Here is a 23,272-nt window from a genome sequence, read left to right on the forward strand (position 1 = left end):
ATGGAGGAGAAAAACACACGAACTCAGATTTGAGTTCGTGTGTCAGATCTGTGGAAGAAGAAGAAGAAGAAGAAGAAGAAGAAGAAGAAGAAGAACTTGCAGAGAATCTCGAATATGAGATCCGAGAACTTAGATCTCAGATCTCAAATCCGAGAACTCATATCTGTGTTTGTTGCCGCCGCTTCGCTATTGCTGGTGACGTCGAACCATCCTCCCCCTCTTCGTTCTTCTTCCCTCCTTCATTTCCTTCCTCTTCTTTTCTTATTTTCCTTTCTCCTTCCTTTCTTTCTTTCTTTTTTTTTTTTTCTTTCTCAGTTGACATCTCTTCTCCACTCTAGTTCTCCTTTCTCAAATCTCATATAAAATATTTTCCCTAACCCTAATATACAAACCGTTCAACCCAAATGGTCGAACTTGTGACCCGGAAACTGGTACCTAGAACGATTTCATTTCCAGGTCAGTTTTTAAAACCTTGCATATTTGTATTTGTACTTTTTCCAAGTTGAACCTTACATGTTCTTTGTACAAAGGTGGGATGGTTGAGCCTAGATTTCCTACCCACTCTCTACCCGCGTGAATTGGAGCCACACATCTCTATTATGAATTGAGAGATGTGTGGCTGCAATTCATGCAGGTAGAGAGTGGGTAGGAAAAGCGAGTAGGAAATCCTGAGTGGGGATGGTTGTGTTGATACCCATTAAAGTGATACATGGGTTTCTTCATAAGTGTGATAAGAGTAGTAAATGGTTGCACTAATGTTCTGTTTGGCAAGTCTTTTTCATAAGATCTCTCAATAGCTTAGATAGCCAAAAGATGTAATGAGGCCCGGGGTGTTGTCTTTAAAGATTTAGACCATTTGGTAAATATCTTAGTTTAGCATGATCTACCGAATTGTTAATGTGTTTGGAGTGTTTCAGATGAAGTTGAGACTTCCATACTACATGGTTTGGAGTGTTTGGACGAAGCATCGAGACTTTTTTTTTTTTGAACCATGAAATTTAACACTAGAAACTAACAGTTTTTTTGTCAATAAGGACTGCAACCTCTATGCGTGTTTGAACAGATATGCCTCTTAATAAAATCACTCCCTACCAAAACGGGCTTGGCCATTTGGGTGTTTTTTAGCAATCAAAAAGATTGAAAGGGAGTGTGCATGGCCATTTGCAATGAACCTACTGACTACAAAACAAATAAGTACGGATATATAGAGAGAAGATGAATCAAAACGTTGAATATAAAAGAACTCAAGGCCTTATATAATCCCAGAAATGGAGACACCTATGAATATTGATGGATCAATTTTTGGTGATATATCAATTTTTTGTGCTAAGTATCTCATCATTTGGTCTGCTTCCAAGTGGCCGATGATTCAGAGGCCGAAGTTAACTTCTGCTAGATGATGAACTGGATGTCGAGCTGACCAGGCCGAGCTGGGGGCAGATTAGGTGCCGACTTAACTGGGCCGAGCTGGGCATGTTAGGTGCCAAACTGACTGGGCCGATCTAGGCAAGTTAGGTGATGAGCTGACTGGGCCGAGCTAGGTAGGTTACGTGACGAGCTGACCAGAGGGCCGAGCTGCCTATTTGGTGGCGAGCTGACCAGAGGGCCGAACTTCGTAGTTCTTTAGAGACTTGCAAGGAATCAATGTCAGAGGACCCGGGATGGTTAACCCAGCAAGGTCACTCTGATTCTTAAGTCAGTACTCTCATAATAGACTGCGAGCTAAAAATCACAAAGTATGAGACCTAGAATATGCTTACTTGCCCCCCTATGCCATTGGGGTTGGTGCCTTTATATAGACATAGCTTGGCGTGGGCTTCATGCACCGCATCCGAGATTTTCGAGGAGTCGTCTAAGTGGTCTGAGATTCCCTGAGGAAACCACCATGCACGTTGACCACCCTCCGGATTGTTCGGCACATGGGCCAACTTCCAAGGATCGTGGGAATGTTAGGATATGCATGCCGAATTTATCGGCGAGCACGTCTCGCAGGTCGCCAGGTCGGCACCTGGGCTAGGCCGCTAGTTCGTGCCTATGCCAGGCCGCCAGGTCGCGCCTGTGCCAAGCCGCTAGTTCGTGCCAGGGCTAGGCTGCCAGGTCGTGCCAAGGCCAGGCCGCCTGTTCGCGCCTGGGCCAGGCTGCCGGGTCGCGCCTGTGCCAGGCCGCCAGGTCGTGCCTGGGCCAGGCCGCTCGGTGGGACACCATCAACTTGGCTAAGGCAAGTTGTTTCCAAAGTGGTTCCGTGTGTCACCTAGTTGTTCCGAGGTGCCATGTGTCACAATATCATTGGAGGGCCAAATCCACCCTCATCATTTGCCCCCCACTCTCGAGTTGAAAGTAACTAGGCGAAGGAAATAGATTGCTCCTTTTGGCCTGAAATGACTAAATCGATGAGATCGTAAGCGTCGATTCAATTCCTTAGGCTCTAGGAACGACTCGCAGCCCACTCTCCATACCCTTGATTTTGCCCATGGCAAATAGGCGACTTGGTCTTATGTGGTGCCGAAGTGTTTGTCAGTTCGGCACTTTAGCCCTTAGGCTTTAGGAGCGATTCATAGCCCACTCTCCTTGATCTTTGATTTTTCCCATGCCAAAGAAGCGACTGGGTCTTATGTGGTGCCGAAGTCTTTTATCAACTGATACCTTAGAGCTACGGCTGCGCTGCATCAGCCTCTTTAGTGACGTCGGTTACCCATTCCTACAAGAAGCTACTAGGAGCTCGACCTACAGGGGCAGCACTACTGACTTTAGGTCGCCAGCTCGCATTGGAGCCCTGGGAGGCTCGACAGGCAGGGGCGTCCATGCAGTTTGTTGGTCGCCTACTCCCGCGGAAGCCACGAAGAGCTTATCTTTGTAGAGGGCACCTCGCAAAGAAGACTAATGAGGCTTTATCCGAGTTGAAATAAAGTTGGTAGAGCTGCTTAGTCTGTTGGCCATCAACTTCCTGTATAGTCTTTGAGTTCATAAAAAATGGAAACTAGAAAATGAGAGCTTTTAGTTTCTAAAATGTGAGAACTTAGCTTTTTGGAAGAAGAGGACTTAGCCTTTCGGAGGATGAGAACTTAGCTTTTTGTAGCGTTTCCCATAGACAACGCCAATTGATGAATCAATTTTTGGTGATGTATCAATTTTTTGTGCTAAGTACCTTGACATTTGGTCTGCTTCTAAGTGGCCGATGACTCAGAGGCCGAAGTTAACTTCTACTGGATGAGGACCTGGATGCTGAGTTGACTAGGCCGAGCTAGGGGCAGATTAGGTGCTGAGTTAACTGGGCCGAGCTGGGAAGGTTAGGTGCCGAACTGACTGGGCTGAGCTAGGCAGGTTAGGTGACGAGCTGACTGGGTCAAGCTAGGTAGGTTAGGTGATGAACTGACTAGAGTGTCGAGCTGCTTATTTGGTGTCGAGATAACCAGAGTGTCGAGCTACCTATTAGGTGCCAAGATGACCAGAGGGCCGAGCTTTGTAGTTCTTTAGAAACTTGCAAGGAATCAATGTTAGAGGACCTGTGGTGGCTAACCCAACGAGGTCGCTCCGATGCTTAAGTTAGTACCCTCATAATAGACTGCGAGCTAAAAATCACAAAGTATGAGAGCTAGAATATGCTTACTTGCCCCCCTATGCCATTGGGGTTGGTGCCTTTATATAGGCATAGTTTGGCGTGGGCTTCACGCACCGCATCCAAGATTTCCGAGGAGTCGTCTAAGTGGTCCTAGATTCCCTAAAGCAACCACCATGCACGTTGACCACCCTCCGGATTGTTCGGCACGTGGGCCAACTTCCAAGAATCATGGAAGTGTTAGGATATATATGCCGAATTCGTCGGTACCTGGGCTAGGCCGCCAATTCGTGCCAGGGCCAGGCTGCCAGGTCACGCCTGAGCTAGGCTGCCAATTCGCGCCAGGGCCAGGCCGCCAGGTCGTGCCTGTGCTAGGCCGCCAGGTCGCTCCTGGGCCAGGCCGCCCGGTGGGACACCATCAACTTGGCTAAGGCAAGTTGTTGCCTAAGTGGTTCTGGGTGTCACCTAGTTGTTCCGAGGTGCCATGTGTCACAATATCATTGGAGGGCCAAATCCACCCTCATCAAATATTTTGCAGACTATACTCACCGATTGCCTGAATCTTGTGTGAAAAACCGTTAATGGTAGCAGTGACGTAGATCGATCCCAAAAAAGAGTAGAGCAGATCTGAAAAAGATAAAACCAATCGGTTAGTGAAAAAAAAAAAAGAAGAAAGAATGAGGAAGAGGAGGAGAGGAAGAAGAAGATTCAATTAGTGGGCAGCTGATTTCGAAGAAGAAGAAGGAGGAGGAGGATAGTGGTTTAGCAGTGGTCTTACCTCACCAGAGGTTGGTTTGGCCCTTTGTTCGGTGATGGAAGATGGCGATGGAGATCTCCCTGTTCAGCTCTCCCAATTGAAAATGAGGAGGGCATTTTTGTCCAAAAATAAAAATATATATATTCATATATGGAATGGGAATCACATTCATTGGGGAGGGGACAGGAATGGCCATTCCCCCGTACGAGGGATTTCCATTCCATCTAGAATGGGAATGGAATTCCGATTCCGCCAAACCAAACATTTGGGTTCATTCCGATTCCAATTCCAGACTCCTATTCTTGCGAACCAAACAGATCCTAAACCCATCATTTTGAGCATTGATCAAAGAAACAATTAATCCAAGAACCTCAAAGTTTAGAAAAGAAGACAATAGATAAAGGGGTTAAATGACATAACAACTGCAAGCCCTTCATTTCAACTATTTTTAGGGCCATTTGGTTCGCAATTGGAATCGGAATTAAAATCTTTTGAAATCGGAATGGTTTATTCCCATAGTCTGTTTAATCCAGATAAGAATGGAAATAAGAATTGGAATCAATAGAAATGGGATTTCATTCCCAAGGGAGGGGCAGGAAATAGTCATTCCCTCAAATGAGAGAATGTCATTCCAACTGGAATGGTAATAGGATTCCAATACCGCTCAACCAAACAGTTGGAATCAGAATAAACCATCCCGATTCCAATATCAGACTCCTATTCCCGTGAACCAAATGGGCCTTAGAAATTATGCTTTATGGACTTTCCAACCCACAATATGAACAATGGGAATCAGAAAATTGTAGGCATTGTGATCGGGGCTTCAAAGTTATTTGGCCTTAATTTATAATGCTTTTGAAAACAATTATAAGAAATGGTCAAAGTACTTTATTGTTCAAATTTGCTTTTTGTAGCCCAAATCCCAAAAGCAAAACCTTACCCAAATACACCCTAATATTCAAAAATACGTGCATAATAAATTCATTGAGCTTAATTTGGGCTATATAAATGAATAAAAAAATTAAAATAAAACGCATGCGCCATGCCTAATCTTTCTCTAATATATAAAATAAATTATAAAATTTATGTTTGGATTTATAATTTTGTAATTATAAGAAGTATATTGTATTAAAAACATAACCAATATTCAATAGAATATTAAACTATAACATGCATGACTCTCCAAAATATCCCCAAGTCTCCCCTATGCAACTCCAACCCTAACTATGTCAAAATTAAATATTTGATTTGGGTAATTCAATAGTGATGTCTTTAGATTCAACAACTAACATAAATCGCCCAAGTGCCACGATGAGGACAACCATCATAACCAACCAAAAGGTGGTGGCAAGTTAAGATTCAATTATAAACTAGGCATGACTCCTGTATTCAGTACGGGGCAACTAATATGAACTATTTTAAATTTTCATTTTTCTAAATCATTTATATTAAAATTTATGTTAGATTTTTCATTTGTTGTTTTGATAGATTTTTATTTGATTTAAGAGTCTTACCATATTTTAATTAGTATATGACTCTGTTATGGGGCAATCACACATATGTATCATTTTATTTTTTACTCTTTTTTTTTTGTTTTTTAGTAATATTGTTTTATTTGAGTTTTTTTTAAGATTTTATTTGAGTTTCACTATTTATCTAATATTTATATTTATATTTAAAATTCAAATAAAACTAACTATTGAAATTGTAGGCTATAGACTGAAGTGATTGTAGGCAGAAGTAGTTGTGGATAACCACTTCTACATTTCCTTCATTTTTTAGGAATGGATGAGAATGGGGGCTTCCCACTTCTCTTGTATTTTTAAAGAACTATTAATGAATGTATAACACCTGTCTTAGAGGGTACCATATGTCTTGAGTTCAAAAATTTTAATGTAGTTAAAAGCAATTTATGTATATGAGGAGTGGGTTTTCTCTTTGAAAATGTAAGCAAACCAACTTCTTAGATGCTTTTTTAAGAAAGTTGAGGTTAATACATGTCTGAATGGTGGGAGGCTATGACGTGAAGACCTTCCTTTAACATATATATTAGATTTTCCTTGTTTTGCATAAGATATTAACTTGGTGATGGTTTATTGGTCAGTGGTCAGTAACGATGGAGGTGGGATTTGATTTGAACCCAGGTCTGAGGCTGTGATTGAGTGCTTCCCCTGACTTATTAGCTCTACCTACTCAACCAAAACCAACCAAGACCTTTACGCGTGAGAGAAGGAGAATTGCCGATTGCCCTTCCGACCACATCTTGAACTAGCTCTCATTCAAACCATCAAAAGCAGGATGAAAATGCAACCTGTCTTCCAAGAGTCTCATTGTCAATATCAAGCGTGTTGCCACCACTTGCTTGTATATATGCAGTTCGACGTTGACGTAGAATTGATTGAGAGAGAGATCTTCAAACGGTTTCATCGCTTACAAATTTGCATGGTTTCATCATGCACCAATAAGCTTAGACCACTTCTCTCAATTTCATTGGATTTGAGAGAAATAATAACTTGTCATCACTCATCACTACCCACCCGGCCACTCCTTTACTTTACAGGTGGACGTCCCTGCAAAGCTGCGGCAACCAGCCCGGCTGGACCAAAGGCGCTGCACTGTCTTGCACTATTTGTTCATTTGTCGGATTTGAATGAAAATGGGTTCCCATCAAGGACTTTGAGTAACTTGGAGTATGGGCGCACAGCCATGGAGAAAGGTTTATTAGATGACTATCGTAGAGGGCAATCCATGTAAATTAAGTTGCTTGAGAGTTGTGATATAAGAAAGGAAGAATAGATTATCACGTTTCCATGCAAACAACGGATCAGATTAATATTAATGACTTGTACTATATATGTAACGCTAGACGAATTTTCAAAATGGAAATTAAACTAGGGATTAACCAGGCTACGCTGATGAGCAACCAAGCCTATAACCCTCATGGTGTTGGGCGTGGCTCAAGGCTGAGGCCAAATGCAATGATCGATGGTCGGTCTGGATATGACTGGCTCTTCCATGTTGAAGCCATACCCAAATTAATTTAGGGTCTATCTGATTTGCAATTGGAATTGGAACCAAAATTCTTTAGAATCAGAATCGTCTATTTTCATATAATTTATTTGGTTCAGATCGGAATTAGAATTAGAATAAGTTGGCATGGGATTTCATTGTCTGGTTCAGATGGAAATTAGAATTAGAATAAGTTGGCATGTGATTTCATTGTCAAGGGAGGGAGAGGAAATATCCATTCCCTCAAGTGGGTTTGAGGGAATACTGAAATGAAATTGGGATTCTGATGGTTCTGCCCAACCAAACAATTATAATTGGAATGATGAATTCCGATTTCAAACTCCTATTCTTATGAACCAAATGAGAGAGTTCACATCTGTATCCCCTAAGGGGCACCTCACAATTCCCCACAGCATATTCCGACCTTGTATTTGGAACATCTTCTGATGATGTCTTATCATCCTTCATACTATCATCAGGAGATGTTCCCAATATAAGATCGAGATGTGCTGTGGGGCCCAGATGTTACCCTTAATTGGCGGGACTGGACCAACATCTGCAGGCCCGTAGTATCAATCACAAAATAGTGGTTTGAGCTAGCTAGCTATGAGATGCAGCGTTAGGGTGAAGGCTTTTCTACGTTTTAAAATATATGGAGAGGTTGAAGTGTGAATGAGTGGCAGAAATGGAATGACAATCACTGCCTTCCTTTGCAATGCATCATACACATTCAAGTCAAAAGTGGAAGACTCCTTTATGTATTTGTATATTTAAAAGAAGTGTTACACGGAGAGAATCTCCACTAGCTAGGTCCACTATCACCACCTACAGCTACAAGCCATGCCACCACCCATTACACATAGACAAATTAGCTTTCTGAATGCTGGGAGAAGAAGCTACTAGATGGCCTCGATGGTGGCTATAAATAGAGACACAGCCCTATCGTTTGGTCATCGCTCTTTGCTGCATTCCAACACAAACAACCTTAGCTTGCTAAACCCAATATTTCAATCTCAAACATGGCGAGTTCAAGAGTAATTGGTTTCGCATTCCTGGTGTTACTCCTTGTGGAGCTCTCCTCTGCCGCTAGATTAATTGGCAGTGGAGAAGGAGGAGGAGGAGGAGGTGGTGGTGGAGGTGGTATTGTAAGCTCTGGCATTGGTTCAGGCTCTGGATATGGGTCCGGATATGGCTCTGGGAGTGGTTTGGGGTATGGTGGTGCACAAGGAGGAGGATATGGTAGTGGAGGAGGTGGTGGAGGTGGAGGTGGTTCAGGTTATGGGTCTGGAGCTGGTAGTGGTTCAGGGTATGGGTCTGGAAGTGGTTCAGGGTATGGGTCTGGTGGAGGTTATGGTAAAGGAAGTGGTGGAGGGGGTGGAGGTGGTAGGGGTGGTGGAGGAGGTGGCGGCTCTGGAAGTGGCAGTGGTTCAGGTAATGGTTATGGCTCTGGAAGTGGCAGTGGTTCTGGATATGGTAGTGGCGGAGGAGGTGGTGGTGGTGGTGGTTCTGGCAATGGTTCAGGCTATGGCAGTGGTTCTGGGTATGGTTCAGGCTATGGATCGGGATATGGTGGTGGGGATGAGAGCTCACCTTGAGCATAAACCCCTGCAATTTCCTCCTTATTTTGTTCTGCCATCTGCTTCCTACTTACTGTTAATGCTAGCATTGTCTCTCTCTCCCTTTAATTTGTAGCATGGAATAAAACGCAACGGCCTTGCCACAAATATGCGTTGAAACGTTGCAATATAGTATGTATGTATTTATGTATCTAGTGAGTTGGTAATAATATATCGACTGAATGATTTAATTAGAAGTAGTGGATGCTTGTTCATTCCGGCCCCTAAAATTGGAAAATTGCATAATTATGGGATTTGTTCATGCAACTCTTGGATGCATATTTTTCCATACAGACATGGTGTGGAAATAGGGCGACGCATGCGAGCTAAATTCTTTTCTACTGGCATTCGTCGAAAAGAAAACCGCCGGTAGGAATTTCGTCTTACAACTGGGATATCTGCAGACTGCAGTTAGATGATGGGTTACCTAATTTAAGCAAATTTCACGTTTTAAATGAGATATCAAGTTCTCACCTTGCACCTGCTGTGACTACGGTCACAGCACTTATTTGCCACCATCCAATAAAGAAAATGATCACGTGATGTTTTGAATTTTAATGGATAGTCATTGCAGCAGATATGACCCACCAAGATCTGGCACGAAAACCCAATAAAGTAGGAAAGTGGCTTCTCTTTCTCTAGCAATTTATTTGTTATTTAATTTGCCTTTTTTATTTTTAGAAATATAATATAAAATAGTATATGATTATATATGATAAAAATCCATTATAGCAATTTGAAGATTTGTGGTGAAATATGTTGATCAGTTGAAAACTCTCTCTATGTGATAATCCTAATGTTCTTATCACCGTTTTTGGTTCAATAATTGCATGGTTTTCTGGAGTGACCGGTTCCATTTTATCTCAAAATTGTTATTTCGGTAAAAATTGTTGATTTGGTTAGTAAACTGCTGACTTAGGTGGTCGAATCATCTAACGGTTTGGTTGTTTTTTTTTTAATTTTTTTTGTCAAAATGGGCTATCTGTTCGATTCAAATGGTCGGACCGTTCGACCCAAAAACTGAAGTCCTAATGGTTCGTTGTCTGATTCGATTTTAAAAACCTTGAATAATTGAAAAGTGCCCCATTTAATTGTATGCTTGCTAGGATTATCACACGTTAATATGAAGTTTTTGAAGTGTGTAAGTTCAGTATTCCATTTGAAGTATTTACACTGCATTGAGTCAAGGCTTTTAAATCAGGTCCACTGGTCCATTGATAACTTTACAAATTCCCAACCCAAGTCTGCCCAAGTTGCACCCCTAAAATTTTATATATATTTATATATATATTTATATATATATATATATTTAATGTATTTCACATATTTTATATATATTATATATTTTTAAAATATTTATAATATATTATATATGATTTATTATTTATAATATAATATTATACATATATTTATATAATATATTATAAATATATTAAAAATCGAAGAACCAAACCGGTCAAAAACCAAAACTGATAGATTAGTTAACCGGTGGTATTAGTTCAATTTCGGTTTGGAGAAATGGAAAAACCGATGGTATCAATTTGATTTGCAAAAACTGCCCATGATTCAGTTAACCAAACCGTGGATACCCCTAGTGCTATGCATGCATGCAATTAAGTATCAATAACTTATGATATTATAGTATTTGGACTTAATTTTTATGACCTGCATGAAACCCAAAGCAACTATCCGCTTTATATATAATATAGATATTTGGACACTTATTCTTAGTTAAAATGACCACAAGAAGTATAAAAAACAATTTAATATTTGTATTTGAAATCATCACCAGATAAGATTAAACTTCTATCTTGTTATTGATTAAATATTCTAGAAAATAAATATTTTGACGAAAATGTTCAGTTTGTTAGGTTAAAATCTAAATAGTGGAAATACATAGAATTTGAAGTTTTGGATAAAATACAAGGAAAAAGTGAAATTTATTCAAAAATTAATGGCCATTAGCAGTCCATTTGGCTAATTGTACTAAGGTTAAAAGTAACATTGAATTTTATAAGAGTTGTTCTAAAAACAGGCTTCAATTTATTAATAACAATGTAAATAGTTAAAATTTGTGGAGAAATGTGTGATAATAGACAAATTTCAAGGGAGCCAATAAAGATTGCCTCCTTTGTATTTTAATTAATAATTCCAAGGCTAAAACAACATAATTAACATTATTTGAAGCCACTAACATTGCATATAAAAGCACAAGCTAGGTTTATGCTCATCTTTGAATGAAACTCCACCATTAGTTCCCATCTCTTCTAGATGGAGGAGGGCCCTTAGGGGCAAATAAAAATAAATTATAAATTAAAAGAATTACAGTAAATATATTCTTCACATTCTACACAGTTTGGGCTGTCAACAAGCTGGGAGTGTAAATGAGATGAATGCATATATATTTTGGTTTATTACTTTTGCTTAGCTTCATATGTTTTGCAATGCAATTTCATTTGTATTAGTACAAATTCATGGGCGTATAAATGAAAAGAGTGTAAATTTTGGTTTACTACACTTTTGCTTCAGAAATTTAGGTTACTTTGCTTCATAAAATATATTCTTTGTTTTATATTTTTTATTTTTTGCTCAACTTGCTGATAGGTTTTATACATCTAAAAGTTAAATCCAAATATCATATATATCATATATGATTAATACTTACTTACACATTCACATACTTTTACACTAGTCTTCAGCGGTGCAAACAAACAAAACAAATGTTAAGTGGAATTTACACTCAACTCTTGTGCACTACCTTTGCACCAGCACAACTGAAATTGTACTGCAAACAAATGAGATCAAATATAACCAAACAATGTAATTAGAGTAGCATTTAGCTTGTATGTGATGTTCAGAAATCCAACTCTAGCTTTTATATATATATTATTTATTTATTTATTTATTTATTTATTGTGCCCTGTATTTTGGCTCTAGTGATAATTCAATACTCTAACTTTCAATTTTCGACAATTTGATGTTAATTCACCGTCGGTCAGTACATAAAAAGACGTAAATACCAATCTCATTTTCGATAACTGAGTTTGAGTCTTTTTCGAAATGATAAAAATAACCTCCACTAGACCACTACAATAACCTTTCTCTGCGAGTGGGAATCACTGTTCACTGCTGTAACCTTTCGAAGAGCACTGGTGTTGTTCAGTCCTCAACTGCTCATTCATTCCTTAACAGCAGTTACAACATGATACATTCCCATAGTGAAGTGAACATCAGTTTTCAAGTGTTTAACACTGCAACCCAGGTGCGGCATAGCGCTACTTCCGTTCCAAATGGCGTCGAGAGTTTCAGCTTCTGCTATTGCATCATCCTTTTTGAGATGTGCCAAGGGAGGTAAGCTTTCATCTTTGTTCATAAACCCGCCGCCTATTGTTTCTGGTTCTACCTCCGAAACTAAATTATGCAGTTGGGTTCTTTAATCAAATGCTTCTCGTGCAACCCCCGCCTCCCATTAGGATATTCGATCTTGTCTTATCTGCAATTGCCAAGATCAAAAACTACTTAGCTGTTGTTTCTCTTTACAGAAAATTGAATCCAATCGGTGGCTCTCCCGATTTCATTATGCTAAACATTCTATTAAATTGTTGTAACTCTAGTCATGTTCCATTCGGTTTAGCAGTTTTCAAGGAAATTATTCTGAAACGGGGTTATGGCCCCAACACTTTCACTTTCGCTTCTCTGATTAAGGAGATGTGCACGGAGAATCGGATCAATGAAGCTGCCCAGATCTTCCAAAAAAATGATTGAGCAGGGCTGCATGCCCACCGTAATCACATACGGGACTTTGATTAATGGATTATATAGGTCAGGAAACAAAGCCCTAGCACTGAATTTGCACAGAGAAATGGTGGTAGGTTTAAAACTAACGTAGTTATGTACAATATGATTATTGATGGCCTTTGTAAAGATGGTTCTATAGATGAGGTTAAGGAACTCTTTGCGGAGATGATGGTTTCATAGATGAGGCAGGAACTCTTTGCGGCAATTGAACTGTTTAAAACTCTCGAGTGTACTGCATTTGAACCAAGTATTAAGATATACCACTGCCTAATACATGGAATGTGCAAAGCAGGAATGCTTGAAGTTGCTAAAACGGTCGATCAGTAAACACCACCTCTCCTCTATCGATAAACCCAAATTGAAGAGAAAGAGGAATAGGGTAAAAGACAGGAAATAAAATGGTAAAATGATCTAAATATTATCAAAAAGGTTAGTTTTGGCATTATGAAATTATTTAAACTGTATTTGATCTCACGTGATGGCCCTGACTGACTGTGTGTTAAAGCTAAATATCAGAATTTTATAAATTAAAAATTCAAGTATTAGATTGTCGCGTTTTAAAGTTCAAGGACCAAATTACGATTCAAACCAAAATAACAGATTGCTAATGGAGAATTTTCCTATATATATTTTAAATAAAAATAATAATGGTATCAAATATAACCAGAAATTACAAGTTTCTTTTATGAAAGAATGAAAGATAGAAAGTTTGCAGTATTAATATTCAATGTTGGAGAGGTCGCATTTCAATTATAGGACTTAAATAAATCATGAACCTCCATGGTGTGAAACCATAGTTCTCCAATAACGAAACTAAATTATTCATTGAAGAGCATTAAAAGGTGCCAACCCACTAAGTGATTCTAGGTGTCAAGCTCTCAGGAGAAGGCACCACTCATGCTTTACATTATGATAGAGAATTTGATAGGTAGATTGGTATGTGGTCGTAGTTTTTTTGTACCATTAGCTAAGTATGTTTTGCACCAAAAGGCTAGTCCTCATGAGATGCGTAGGCTTAAAGGCTTCTTCTTTATAAAGTATGGAGGGGGTGAAGTGTGAATGACTGGACCAATTCGCATGCAAAGCTTTCATGATAGACTTCAAGTCAAAAGTGGGAGACTCCTTTTATTTTATTCTTAGTTTAATTTCAAAAATTTCATGGAGAAGGCCATCACCACTATACCACCGCGGCAACACCACTATCCACATACACTCGGTACCAGCCTTCTGAATGATTGGGAGAAGAATCTACTGTATGGTCTGAAAGGTGCCTATAAATAGAGACCTAGCTGCGGCCATTTTGCTCATCGTTTTTTGCCAACTCGGATTCAACAACAATCCAGTTAAACCCATTTGAGTTTTAGAGATGGTGAGTTCAAGAGTTACAGGTTTTGCATTCTTGGTATTGCTCCTTGCGGAGCTCTCCTTTGCTGCAAGATATATCCAGGGCAGTGGAGGTGGAGGTGGAGGTGGAGGAGGGGCTGTTGACAGCTCTGCCGTTGACTCAGGATCTGGTTATGGGTCTGGATATGGTTCTGGGAGTGGTTCGGGGTATGGTGGTGCACAAGGAGGAGGATATGGTAGTGGAGGAGGTGGTGGAGGTGGTGGTGGCTCTGCTTATGGGACTGGAGCTGGTAGTGGTTCAGGGTATGGGTCTGGTAGTGGGTCGGGGTATGGTTCTGGCGAAGGCTATGGCAAAGGTGGTGGTGGAGGTGGTGGAGGCGGTAGTGGCGGAGGAGGAGGTGGCGGCTCCGGATATGGGTCAGGAAGTGGTGGTGGTTCTGGTTATGGATATGGTTCCGGAAGTGGTGGTGGCTCAGGATCTGGCAAAGGTGGAGGAGGAGGAGGTGGGGGAGGAGGTGGTGGTGGTGGAGGTGGTGGCAGTGGTAGTGGTTCTGGCTATGGCAGTGGCTCTGGCCATGGATCAGGATATGGTGGTGGAGAATCTCCTTAGACATAAACTCCCTACATCATCTTTGCTATGTCTCCTTATTTATCTCCTTAACCTAGGTGTGAGCTCTCTCTATCTCTCTTGCTGGCTCTGTGTGTGTGTGTGTCTCAGTGTATGTTGCGATAAATAAATTGAAATATATGCATGGCTTTATGTATCCGCCAGTACAATAAGAGTGTATTTACCTATTTGCTTTAGCTCGATGCATGCCATGGTTTGTTTAAATGTTCAGAACTGTTAGATACAGAGTACATTTAAGTAAGCACACAATCAGTATGCAACATCTATCACAAACTAGATCTCAGTCCATTTTTGTGATGCTATTACTTAAGCATAGTTGTCAGATATGTGTTACACTCTGATTGTGTGTTTCTCTTAGTAAGTGTGCTCATTTGGTGTATCTACTCTACTACATCTCGAGCAGTTTTTCACCAATCTGTTCAATGTCATCTCTATCATTTTTGGATTCTGAATCAGCAATCCATAATATGATTAAATGCACCAAAAAATAAAAAACTTTTGCTCCGGAGGAAACAGTCCTTTTCATGGAGAATGATAAGGCCTCTACATGTTATTGAAAATTTTAAACTTTTATAATGATATCGGATGAGGTGGCTCTAACGAGTCCCGATCGGGTAGGCATGGCATTGTAAGCAAGTTAAATGAGCCCTTTCAAACCTTTTGACACCTTCTCCTTGAAATACCCTTAACCTATTCTTGAAAAAGATTAAAGACAACTTTTAGCAATTGTCAAAATATTTATAAAGTATTCATTGAATGTGCTTCCTGTATTGTATCTACTGGATCCTGTCCCTACTCTAACATTCATGTGCTAGGAAAGTAACAGTCCCTCTTTTTCAATAGTAGGGAAAATAAACCATTGGTATTGAGTCTATTGACTATTACACATCATGGGGGATTAAGGGAGAGCAAATCAGCCCCCCACAGAGTCCCACAGCACACTCCTGCGGTGTATTAAGAACATCTCCCGATGATGGTATATATTCACAATACATGGCAGGGATGTGCTGTGAGATGTTGTAGGGGGCTGATTTGAAATCGGATTAAGGGGTGGATTGAGACACAGCAGGGTGCGGTTATTCTTTCTAACGTTGAGGTCTTACTACAACTAAAGAAGTAAAGAACCAGTAAATTGATAATACGATCATGAGGATTTGCTACACACTTATTTGAAACTTTTATAGCAGAATAACGTTGAGGTCTTGAGGATATAAATTATTCTTTCTAACCCTTGAACAGTTTGTCTCTCTAATCTAACGCCTATCTAACAAAAGGAAGTTTACGTATAAAAAAATAAAATCTAACAGAAGGAAGCCGTCATTGCTATCAGGGGTGTCAATTGGACTCTTTTTGGTCGAATCTGATCCAGTTTAATATGAATTTATTTATAAATGGACCAGACCCCAATTTAGTTCAAATTTAATACAAACTCAATCCAATCCAATTCATTAAAATGCAAATGGACTGGATTGGATCCAACCCAATCCAAACTGAATGAAAAATATCAAAATTTTTTATATAATCCAACAATCATGCTAGTAGAATTTCAAATTAAAATTACAAAAATATATTAGAATAAAGAAAATCTAGAAAATTAAAACCAAGGTTTTTAAAATCGAACTGGACAAGGAATCGTTCTGGGGTCTGGTTCTCGGGTCGAATGGTCCAACCGTCCGGTCTAAATGGACAAGCCTGCTCTGACAAAAAAATAAAAAAAATAAATAACCCAAAAATGGCCAAAAATCATTCCCGGGTCAAACAGTTCAGCTGCCCGGATTAGTGGTTCGCTGACCAAGTCAACGGTTTTTTGCCAAATAGCGGTTTTGGGGTAAAACGGAACTGATCAGGTGACTGGCTCCCGATTTTTCCGATCCAACCATCTGACTTAATCCGGTTTTAAAAACAATGGTCAAAATCAAAACTTCTTTACAAAATGTTTTCTTTAATTTGTTCATTTTATAGATTAATCTTCTTCACGATAGACTATTAATCTTCTTGATCTCAGGAAGCTCTTTTTTGTAAAATTTCCCTCACATATATTCTGTCAACCAGTACTTGTAAAGCACAAAAAGGTTCTGGTTTTCGTTTCTATTGTAAAGATTTAATTTAAGTCCAACTCAACCAATAGAAGTTTGGACGAATTTATTTGAATTTAATTCAACCCAATTTCTATAGTGGGCCGTTCAAATCCAATTTGATTAATTTCGGTTTGGATCGGATCAACCCAAAACCGATCTAATTGCTATCCAAAAGAAAGCATATTTATTGTTAAAATGGCTATAAGTTGATTGATGAATTACATCAAATGATTTCTAGAGAAGCAAATATTGAGAATTTTATATTGTTTGTGTAAAATTTATTATAGAAACAAATTATAAATGTAAACTAATCATCTCTGCCATGTCAAAACGACGATCATGCCAGAATTTTAGTCCATTAATTTTTTAGCAAATGAAATTTGGATTTAGTATATCCAATTCATTTGCATGCTTATTGCGTCTCTTTCTCTTTTCTCTTCTTTTTTCTATTCTTGTATAATTCTAGTTTTCTCAATGAATCCTTTTTTTTTCAAAATAAATAATAAACTATAAATGTTTTATATGCAAACATTCAACATAGAAGTACGGACAGGCCTAATGCAGATTTCTGATTTCTACTGCAGAGCTATAAACATTTAAAATGTTAAAACCCCCCCATTCTACATACTAATGTATTGACATCAATTCCTTGTGGGCACTCATCCCAACTGTACTTTGGACCTAAAAATTCTGACCTTAGGCTGAACCGTCATTCTCCCAACATTCAATGAGAGATCCCATGCACTTGATGGCTATGTAGCCAACATGTAAAAATTCAGATTAACTGACAGGCTGTGGAATCAATGTCATGAAAATGTTCAATATCAGTCATAAATTCTATGTGAGAGACTGATAGGTTATGGGTCATATGCAATTTATGTCTAGCACTGGGCGCGTTACCACATGTTCCACAGCCCATCATACAGTTGTTGTGTTCAGCTAATTCAATTCATGTGAGGCGTGAAAGTGGTTATGGGGCATATGAGTTTGGATCTCCTATTCATAAGAACCCTATTCATGCCTACCCATGCCTTATTATAGTTATACATTGATAACATTTCCCATATTTACATCTTTTGCTCACGAGAATTCTATCCACACCTATCCCACCCATACATGGAGAACATCTCATCCTCTGCATAGTATTATATAGGGGGAGATGTTCCCAATTCATATGGGGTAGTATATTGTGGGTAGGTGTGGGCAGAGTTCTCGTGGACAGGAGATCCGGAGTTTACATATATTCAGAGGGGTGCCTTCCCCCAATGCCTTGAAAATGCCCCCAATATTTTAAGTTTTTTTTTTTTAATTTTCATGTAAATAAGGTAATAATCAATTTATTCATAAAAATCTATTATTAAAATGATATTTTTGTTCTATTTAAGTGTTGACAACTTTCCATTCACATGAGAAAATTATTTATCCACCTAAGAAATGAGTATTCAGGAAAATAAACTTTCCCTGGTTCTTAGCTCCACCCTAGGTGCTAATTCGGAATTGATGCCAATGCATGAACAAGTACTAGTGCTTAGAGTGAAGATATTTGACATTTTGAATTATTATAGGTATACAGTAGAATTCAAAATTCTGAGGTGAATTAAAGTGTATTTATCCATAAAAAATATGGATTTAACTCCGCCCATTCTGTAACCCACCTAAGAGAGTGCCCAACAGAATAATCTGGATAAGAATTCGGGCCCAGGTAATCAAAAAGTGTGGGTCCTAAGGACCTAATCGTCTTATTATGAGGCATGTGTCCCAAGACCTTAGTTTTTGCAAGAGAAACTATAGCTTTATGGGGCTACAAAGAAGTGTTTCGATCTTTTGACCTTTGGGCCCATGGAGATTATATGGGTAACGATCGAAGAGCCTCTACTGAGGACTCTTCAAATAATTCGTAAAACTGATGGCTAAAGGTAATCTAATACTTCTGCAACATGGCGGGTTGCAACCTTGTCACGGGGCTAGTCGACGGGGCCCAGTGCGGTGCTCGATTGGGGTCAAGAAAGCCTACAAATGCAAGCAATAATACACAAAAGGAAACAGGAGTGCACACAAATTAGACAAGAAGCAACTTGTATTGCATTAATCAGTGGTAAGCACAAGCACACAGTATAGTGTCAAGGGGATCTCGTGCTTAACCTTTACACGCTTATGAGCTCACTCGATTACCTACCTCCCTTCAAAGCGTACGTTAAGCTTTTGGGGGAGTGACAAAATAATACATCAAAATACTGTACATGCATACTACTATTTACATAATTGCCATTGGCATACCCGCCTTACAAAAAGAGTACAAGGACCCAACCCAAAACACTTAGATGGCGTGCTGATGGCGCTGATGGTGGCTGAACCGTCACAGTCTCCCCCACTCAATTCAATCTTCGTCCTCGAAGATTCTTCCTCAGGTACTCATCCAACTTCTCTACGAACAGAAGGAGGTCTTCTGCTAGCTCCCAGGTGTCTTCTTCTGCAGGTCCCTTCCACTTCACCAGGTACTCCCATTCTGATGTTTGGGAGGATTAGGACAACCTATGGTTGAGGATGGAGTCGAGGGATCGGTTCTTGGGTGGTTGGTAGGATGGGTGTGGGCGGTGACTTTGGTTTCGGGAGGTATCTTGGCCGTCGGCATGGTAAGGTTTAAGTTGGCTTACATGAAAAACAGGGTGTACTTTAAGCCAAGGGGGTAATTTGAGTCTGTAGGCTGAAGCTCCTACTTTGGCTATTATTTTGCAGGGTCCCTCATATTTTCTCATAAGCCCGGGGTGTACTCTTCGAAAGAACCTAAGGCAATGGGTATGGAGTTTTACTAAGGCCATGTCACCTATTTGGAAGTTCTCGGGTCGTCTACCCAAATCAGCCCATTTCTTCATTCTTCTGGAGGCTTTTTCTAGAGAGGCTCGAATGATGTCAAGGCATTCTTTCCATTCCCTGGTGAAAGTGAAGGCTCGAGGGCTTCTTCCTTGATGGTCGTTGACGATGCTGTGCGGACATCTTGGTAGTTGGCCGGTGATGACTTCAAAAGGACTTTGATTGGTGGAGGAGCTCTTTTGTGAGTTGACGGAGAATTGTGCAATGTCCAGCAATCGAACCCAATTCTTCTGTGTAGCTGATACAAAATGGCGGAGGTACTCTTCAAGGAGGGAGTTCATTCTCTCTGTCTGCCCATCTGACTCTGGATGGCTACTGCTAGAGAAGTTCAAGTTCAAGCCAAGAAGCTTGAATATTTCTGTCCATAAAGCACTAGTGAATCGGGGATCTCGATCACTAACAATGTTCTGTGGGACTCCCCAATATTTCACCACGTGCTTGAAGAAAAGGTATGCCATGTCTTCAGCTAAAAGGTGCCTTGGTGCTGGGGTGAAAGTGGCATACTTGGAAGATCTATCAATGACAACAATGATGGATGCATAGTCTCCCACTTTAGGAAGACCGCTGATGAAGTCCATGGAAACACTCTCCCAAGGTTGTGAGGGAGTTGGAAGAGGTTGTAGGAGTCCAAGAGGCTTGGCACGCTCAGGCTTGTCTTGCTGGAAAATCAGGCATGTCCTTGTGTATTCTCGAACATCTTGCTCCATATGAGGCCAATAGTAGGCATGTTGTAGAAGTGCCAAAGCACGCTGCCACCCAGGGTGTCCTGCCCATAAGCTGTTATGACATTCACGTAAGAGAGTCTTCCTCATGTCTTCAACTCTCGGTACAAATATCCGCCTTCCCTTTGCCAAAAGAAGGCCTTCTTCAACCCAAAACCGCCTAGTCTTCCCTTCACAAGCCGCTGTCAATAGGCTCTGAGCGATGGGGTCCTTCTGGAGTCCTTCCTTGATGCTCTTAATGATGTCCAATCTGATCTGGCTTTGAGAGGGACCTTCACCTGTGGATAGTGCTGCAAGCTCGGCCTTCCTGCTAAGTGCATCAGCAACCCTGTTCATCGGCCCTGACATGTATTCTAGAGTCATGTCAAACTCCGCTAAGAAATCTTGCCATCGAGCTTGCTTAGGGCTCATCTTCTTCTGTGACTGAAAATAACTAGTAGCTATGTTGTCAGTCTTGACCACGAACTTGGAGCCAAGCAGGTAGTATCGCCATGTGCGGAGGCAGCGGACGATGGTTGTCATCTCCTTCTCTTGCACAGTGTACCTCCTCTCTGTATCATTCAATTTGCGGCTTTCAAAGGCGATGGGATGTCCCTGCATCAAGACCCCACCAATGGCAAAATCAGAAGCATCTGTGTGTAGCTCATACGGCTTGCTTGGATCAGGCAAGTCGAGGACAGGTTCTACTGAGACAACTTTCTTCAAGTCATCAAAAGCTGTTTGGCAACATTCACTCCAGGTCCACGTACTAATCTTCTTCAGTAAGTTGGTGAGGGCAGTGGCTCGCGCTGAGAATCCAGAGATGAATCTTCGATAGTAGTTCACGAGGCCAAGGAAAGAGCAAAGTTCGGTGACCCTAGTGGGCAGTGTCCAATTTTGAATGGCCTTGACTTTAGCTGGATCCATGCTGATTGTACCTGCTCGGATTATATGTCCGAGGAAGGTCACCTCTTCTGTGGCGAAAGAACATTTCTCCTTCTTAACAAACAGATTGTTGTCCCGCAAGACCTGGAAAATAGTACGGAGGTGGTCAACATGTTCCTCCAAGGTTCTACTGTAAATTACAATATCATCAATATACACGACCACAAATTGGTCTAGGTAGGGATGAAATATTCTGTTCATCAATGTGCAAAAGGTGGTTGGAGCATTGGTGAGCCCAAAGGGCATGACCCAAAATTCAAAGGACCCATATCGTGTAACACAAGCTGTTTTGTGTTCATCTCCTTCAGCTATGCGCACTTGATAGTACCCCGACCTCAGGTCTAGCTTGGTGAAGTACTTGGCCCTGCTGAGCTAGTCAAAGAGGTCGGCCACCAAAGGTATGGGATATTTGTTCTTGATGGTGAGCTTGTTGAGAGCTCGGTAGTCAATATAGAGCCGAAGAGATCCATCATTCTTCTTTTGGAATAGGACTGGTGCTCCAAAAGGGGCCTTAGAAGATCGAATCAATCCAGCATCCAACAACTCATTCAACTACTTTCGTAGCTCGGCCAGCTCAGGAGGAGACATTATGTATGGCGGGCGTGCCGGTGGTTTGGTTCCAGGCTCCAACTCAATCTTGTGATCCACTTCTCTCCTTGGGGGAAGCTTCTTTGGCAATGTGGGTGGCATGACATCCTGGAATTCTTCTAGTGCCATAGCAATCGCTGACGGGATATACCCGGTTGGTGGGTCAGGCAGGTCAGAGTCCACCAATGTGGCTAGGTAAGTGGCATGTCCTTTCTGCACTCCATCCTTCAGTTGCAATGCCGAGAGCATCTTGGGGGTGGACGTGGTCCCCGACACAACTGGAACCATGCAAGGAGCCTGATCTTCGAATATGCACACTTTGTTGAGGAAAGGCATGGGCACCACCTTTACTTGAGTTAAGAAGTCCATGCCGAGAACAACCTGAAAATCATCCATGGGCACGACTGAGAGGTCTATTGTCCCTTCCCAGTCACCAAGTTGCAAGACCACCCCATGAGCTACACCTTGTATGGGTTTGGCATTAGAGTTCACAGCCTTCAACCATTCGACTTCCTTGGTAGGTGCAAGTTCTACTCGGGATGCCTCCTCCATAGAGATAAAGTTGTGGGTAGCACCTGTATCCACCATGGCTCTTGTGGGCTTACCATTCAAGCGAATGTCTACATACATCAGTCCCTTCGGCTTGAACTTCGATGCTCCTTGCGGGCTTGTCTTCTTCTTCATTGCATTGAGTATTCGTAGAGCCCCTATTCTTGTCTCCCCCGGTTCCTTCTCCTCCTCGCTATGCTCATCATCGCTAAGCTTTGCAAGCAAGGCATTGAGCTTCCCCCGACTAGGACAATCCTTAGTCCAATGTTTTCCCTCACAGATGAAGCATGGTGCCGGAGGTGTTCTCTTCACAAACTGGCCACCCCTGTATCCAGAGTCTCCTTCAGGTCTCCTATAGAACTTCATAGTGTTGGGTTTACTTGGCCCCGAGTCTCCCTTGGGCGCGTAGTAAGGTTTCCTATCGCCTCCAACATTCCCTACGCCTTGATATGAGTTGGGTTTGGGGCCATCTTTGCTTGGTCGTCTGTTGTCTACCAGTTGTTCAGCAACGGCCATGGCTGTGGCGAGGTCCTTCACACCTCGTCTCTGGAGTTCAAGCTCGGCCCATTGTTGTAGGTCGTCCATGAAATTGAAGAGCAAGTCCTTATCTGATATGTCCGTGATCTCGAGCGATAGTGCGGAGAACTCCTTCACGTACTCATGCAATGAGCCCGTGTGTTTTAGGTTTTTGAGCTTCCGACGGGCTTGGTACTCCACGTTCTCTGGATAGAACTAGCGCTTTATCTCACTCTTGAACACGGACCAGGTATTAATGGAGCATAATCCTCGCTCTGCATCGGCACATCTCCTGCGCCACCATAACATAGCAACA

At 41.0% G+C, this 23,272-nt stretch overlaps 2 protein-coding genes and 1 long non-coding RNA gene across 3 annotated transcripts; all 3 read left to right on the forward strand.

Moving 5' to 3' along the window:
• Window positions 1–8,269: 8,269 nt before the first annotated feature.
• Window positions 8,270–9,135, forward strand: LOC148847176 (uncharacterized). The gene has a single exon (XM_088948782.1). It carries the CDS (start codon window positions 8,342–8,344, stop codon window positions 8,915–8,917), a length of 576 nt encoding a protein of 191 aa, XP_088804908.1. The 5' UTR covers window positions 8,270–8,341; the 3' UTR covers window positions 8,918–9,135.
• Window positions 9,136–11,988: 2,853 nt separating this feature from the next.
• On the forward strand, window positions 11,989–13,009 carry LOC148847177 (uncharacterized). Its single transcript, XR_016100315.1, has 2 exons — window positions 11,989–12,289; window positions 12,576–13,009. It is a non-coding gene; the product is annotated as an uncharacterized LOC148847177 (long non-coding RNA).
• An 865-nt stretch (window positions 13,010–13,874) lies between these two features.
• LOC148847178 (uncharacterized) lies at window positions 13,875–14,884 on the forward strand. The gene has a single exon (XM_088948280.1). It carries the CDS (start codon window positions 14,103–14,105, stop codon window positions 14,688–14,690), a length of 588 nt encoding a protein of 195 aa, XP_088804406.1. The 5' UTR covers window positions 13,875–14,102; the 3' UTR covers window positions 14,691–14,884.
• The last annotated feature ends 8,388 nt before the right edge of the window (window positions 14,885–23,272 follow it).

Source organism: Nelumbo lutea, chromosome 6, assembly GCF_056320005.1.
Source record: "Nelumbo lutea isolate HS-2025 chromosome 6, American lotus-T2T, whole genome shotgun sequence".
In the NCBI taxonomy this organism is placed as follows: domain Eukaryota; kingdom Viridiplantae; phylum Streptophyta; class Magnoliopsida; order Proteales; family Nelumbonaceae; genus Nelumbo; species Nelumbo lutea.

What these genes read in the sequence shown, in the direction of transcription:
- LOC148847176 (XM_088948782.1), top strand. Translation starts at nt 8,342, where the DNA reads ATGGCGAGTTCAAGAGTAATTGGTTTCGCATTCCTGGTGTTACTCCTT.
- LOC148847178 (XM_088948280.1), top strand. Translation starts at nt 14,103, where the DNA reads ATGGTGAGTTCAAGAGTTACAGGTTTTGCATTCTTGGTATTGCTCCTT.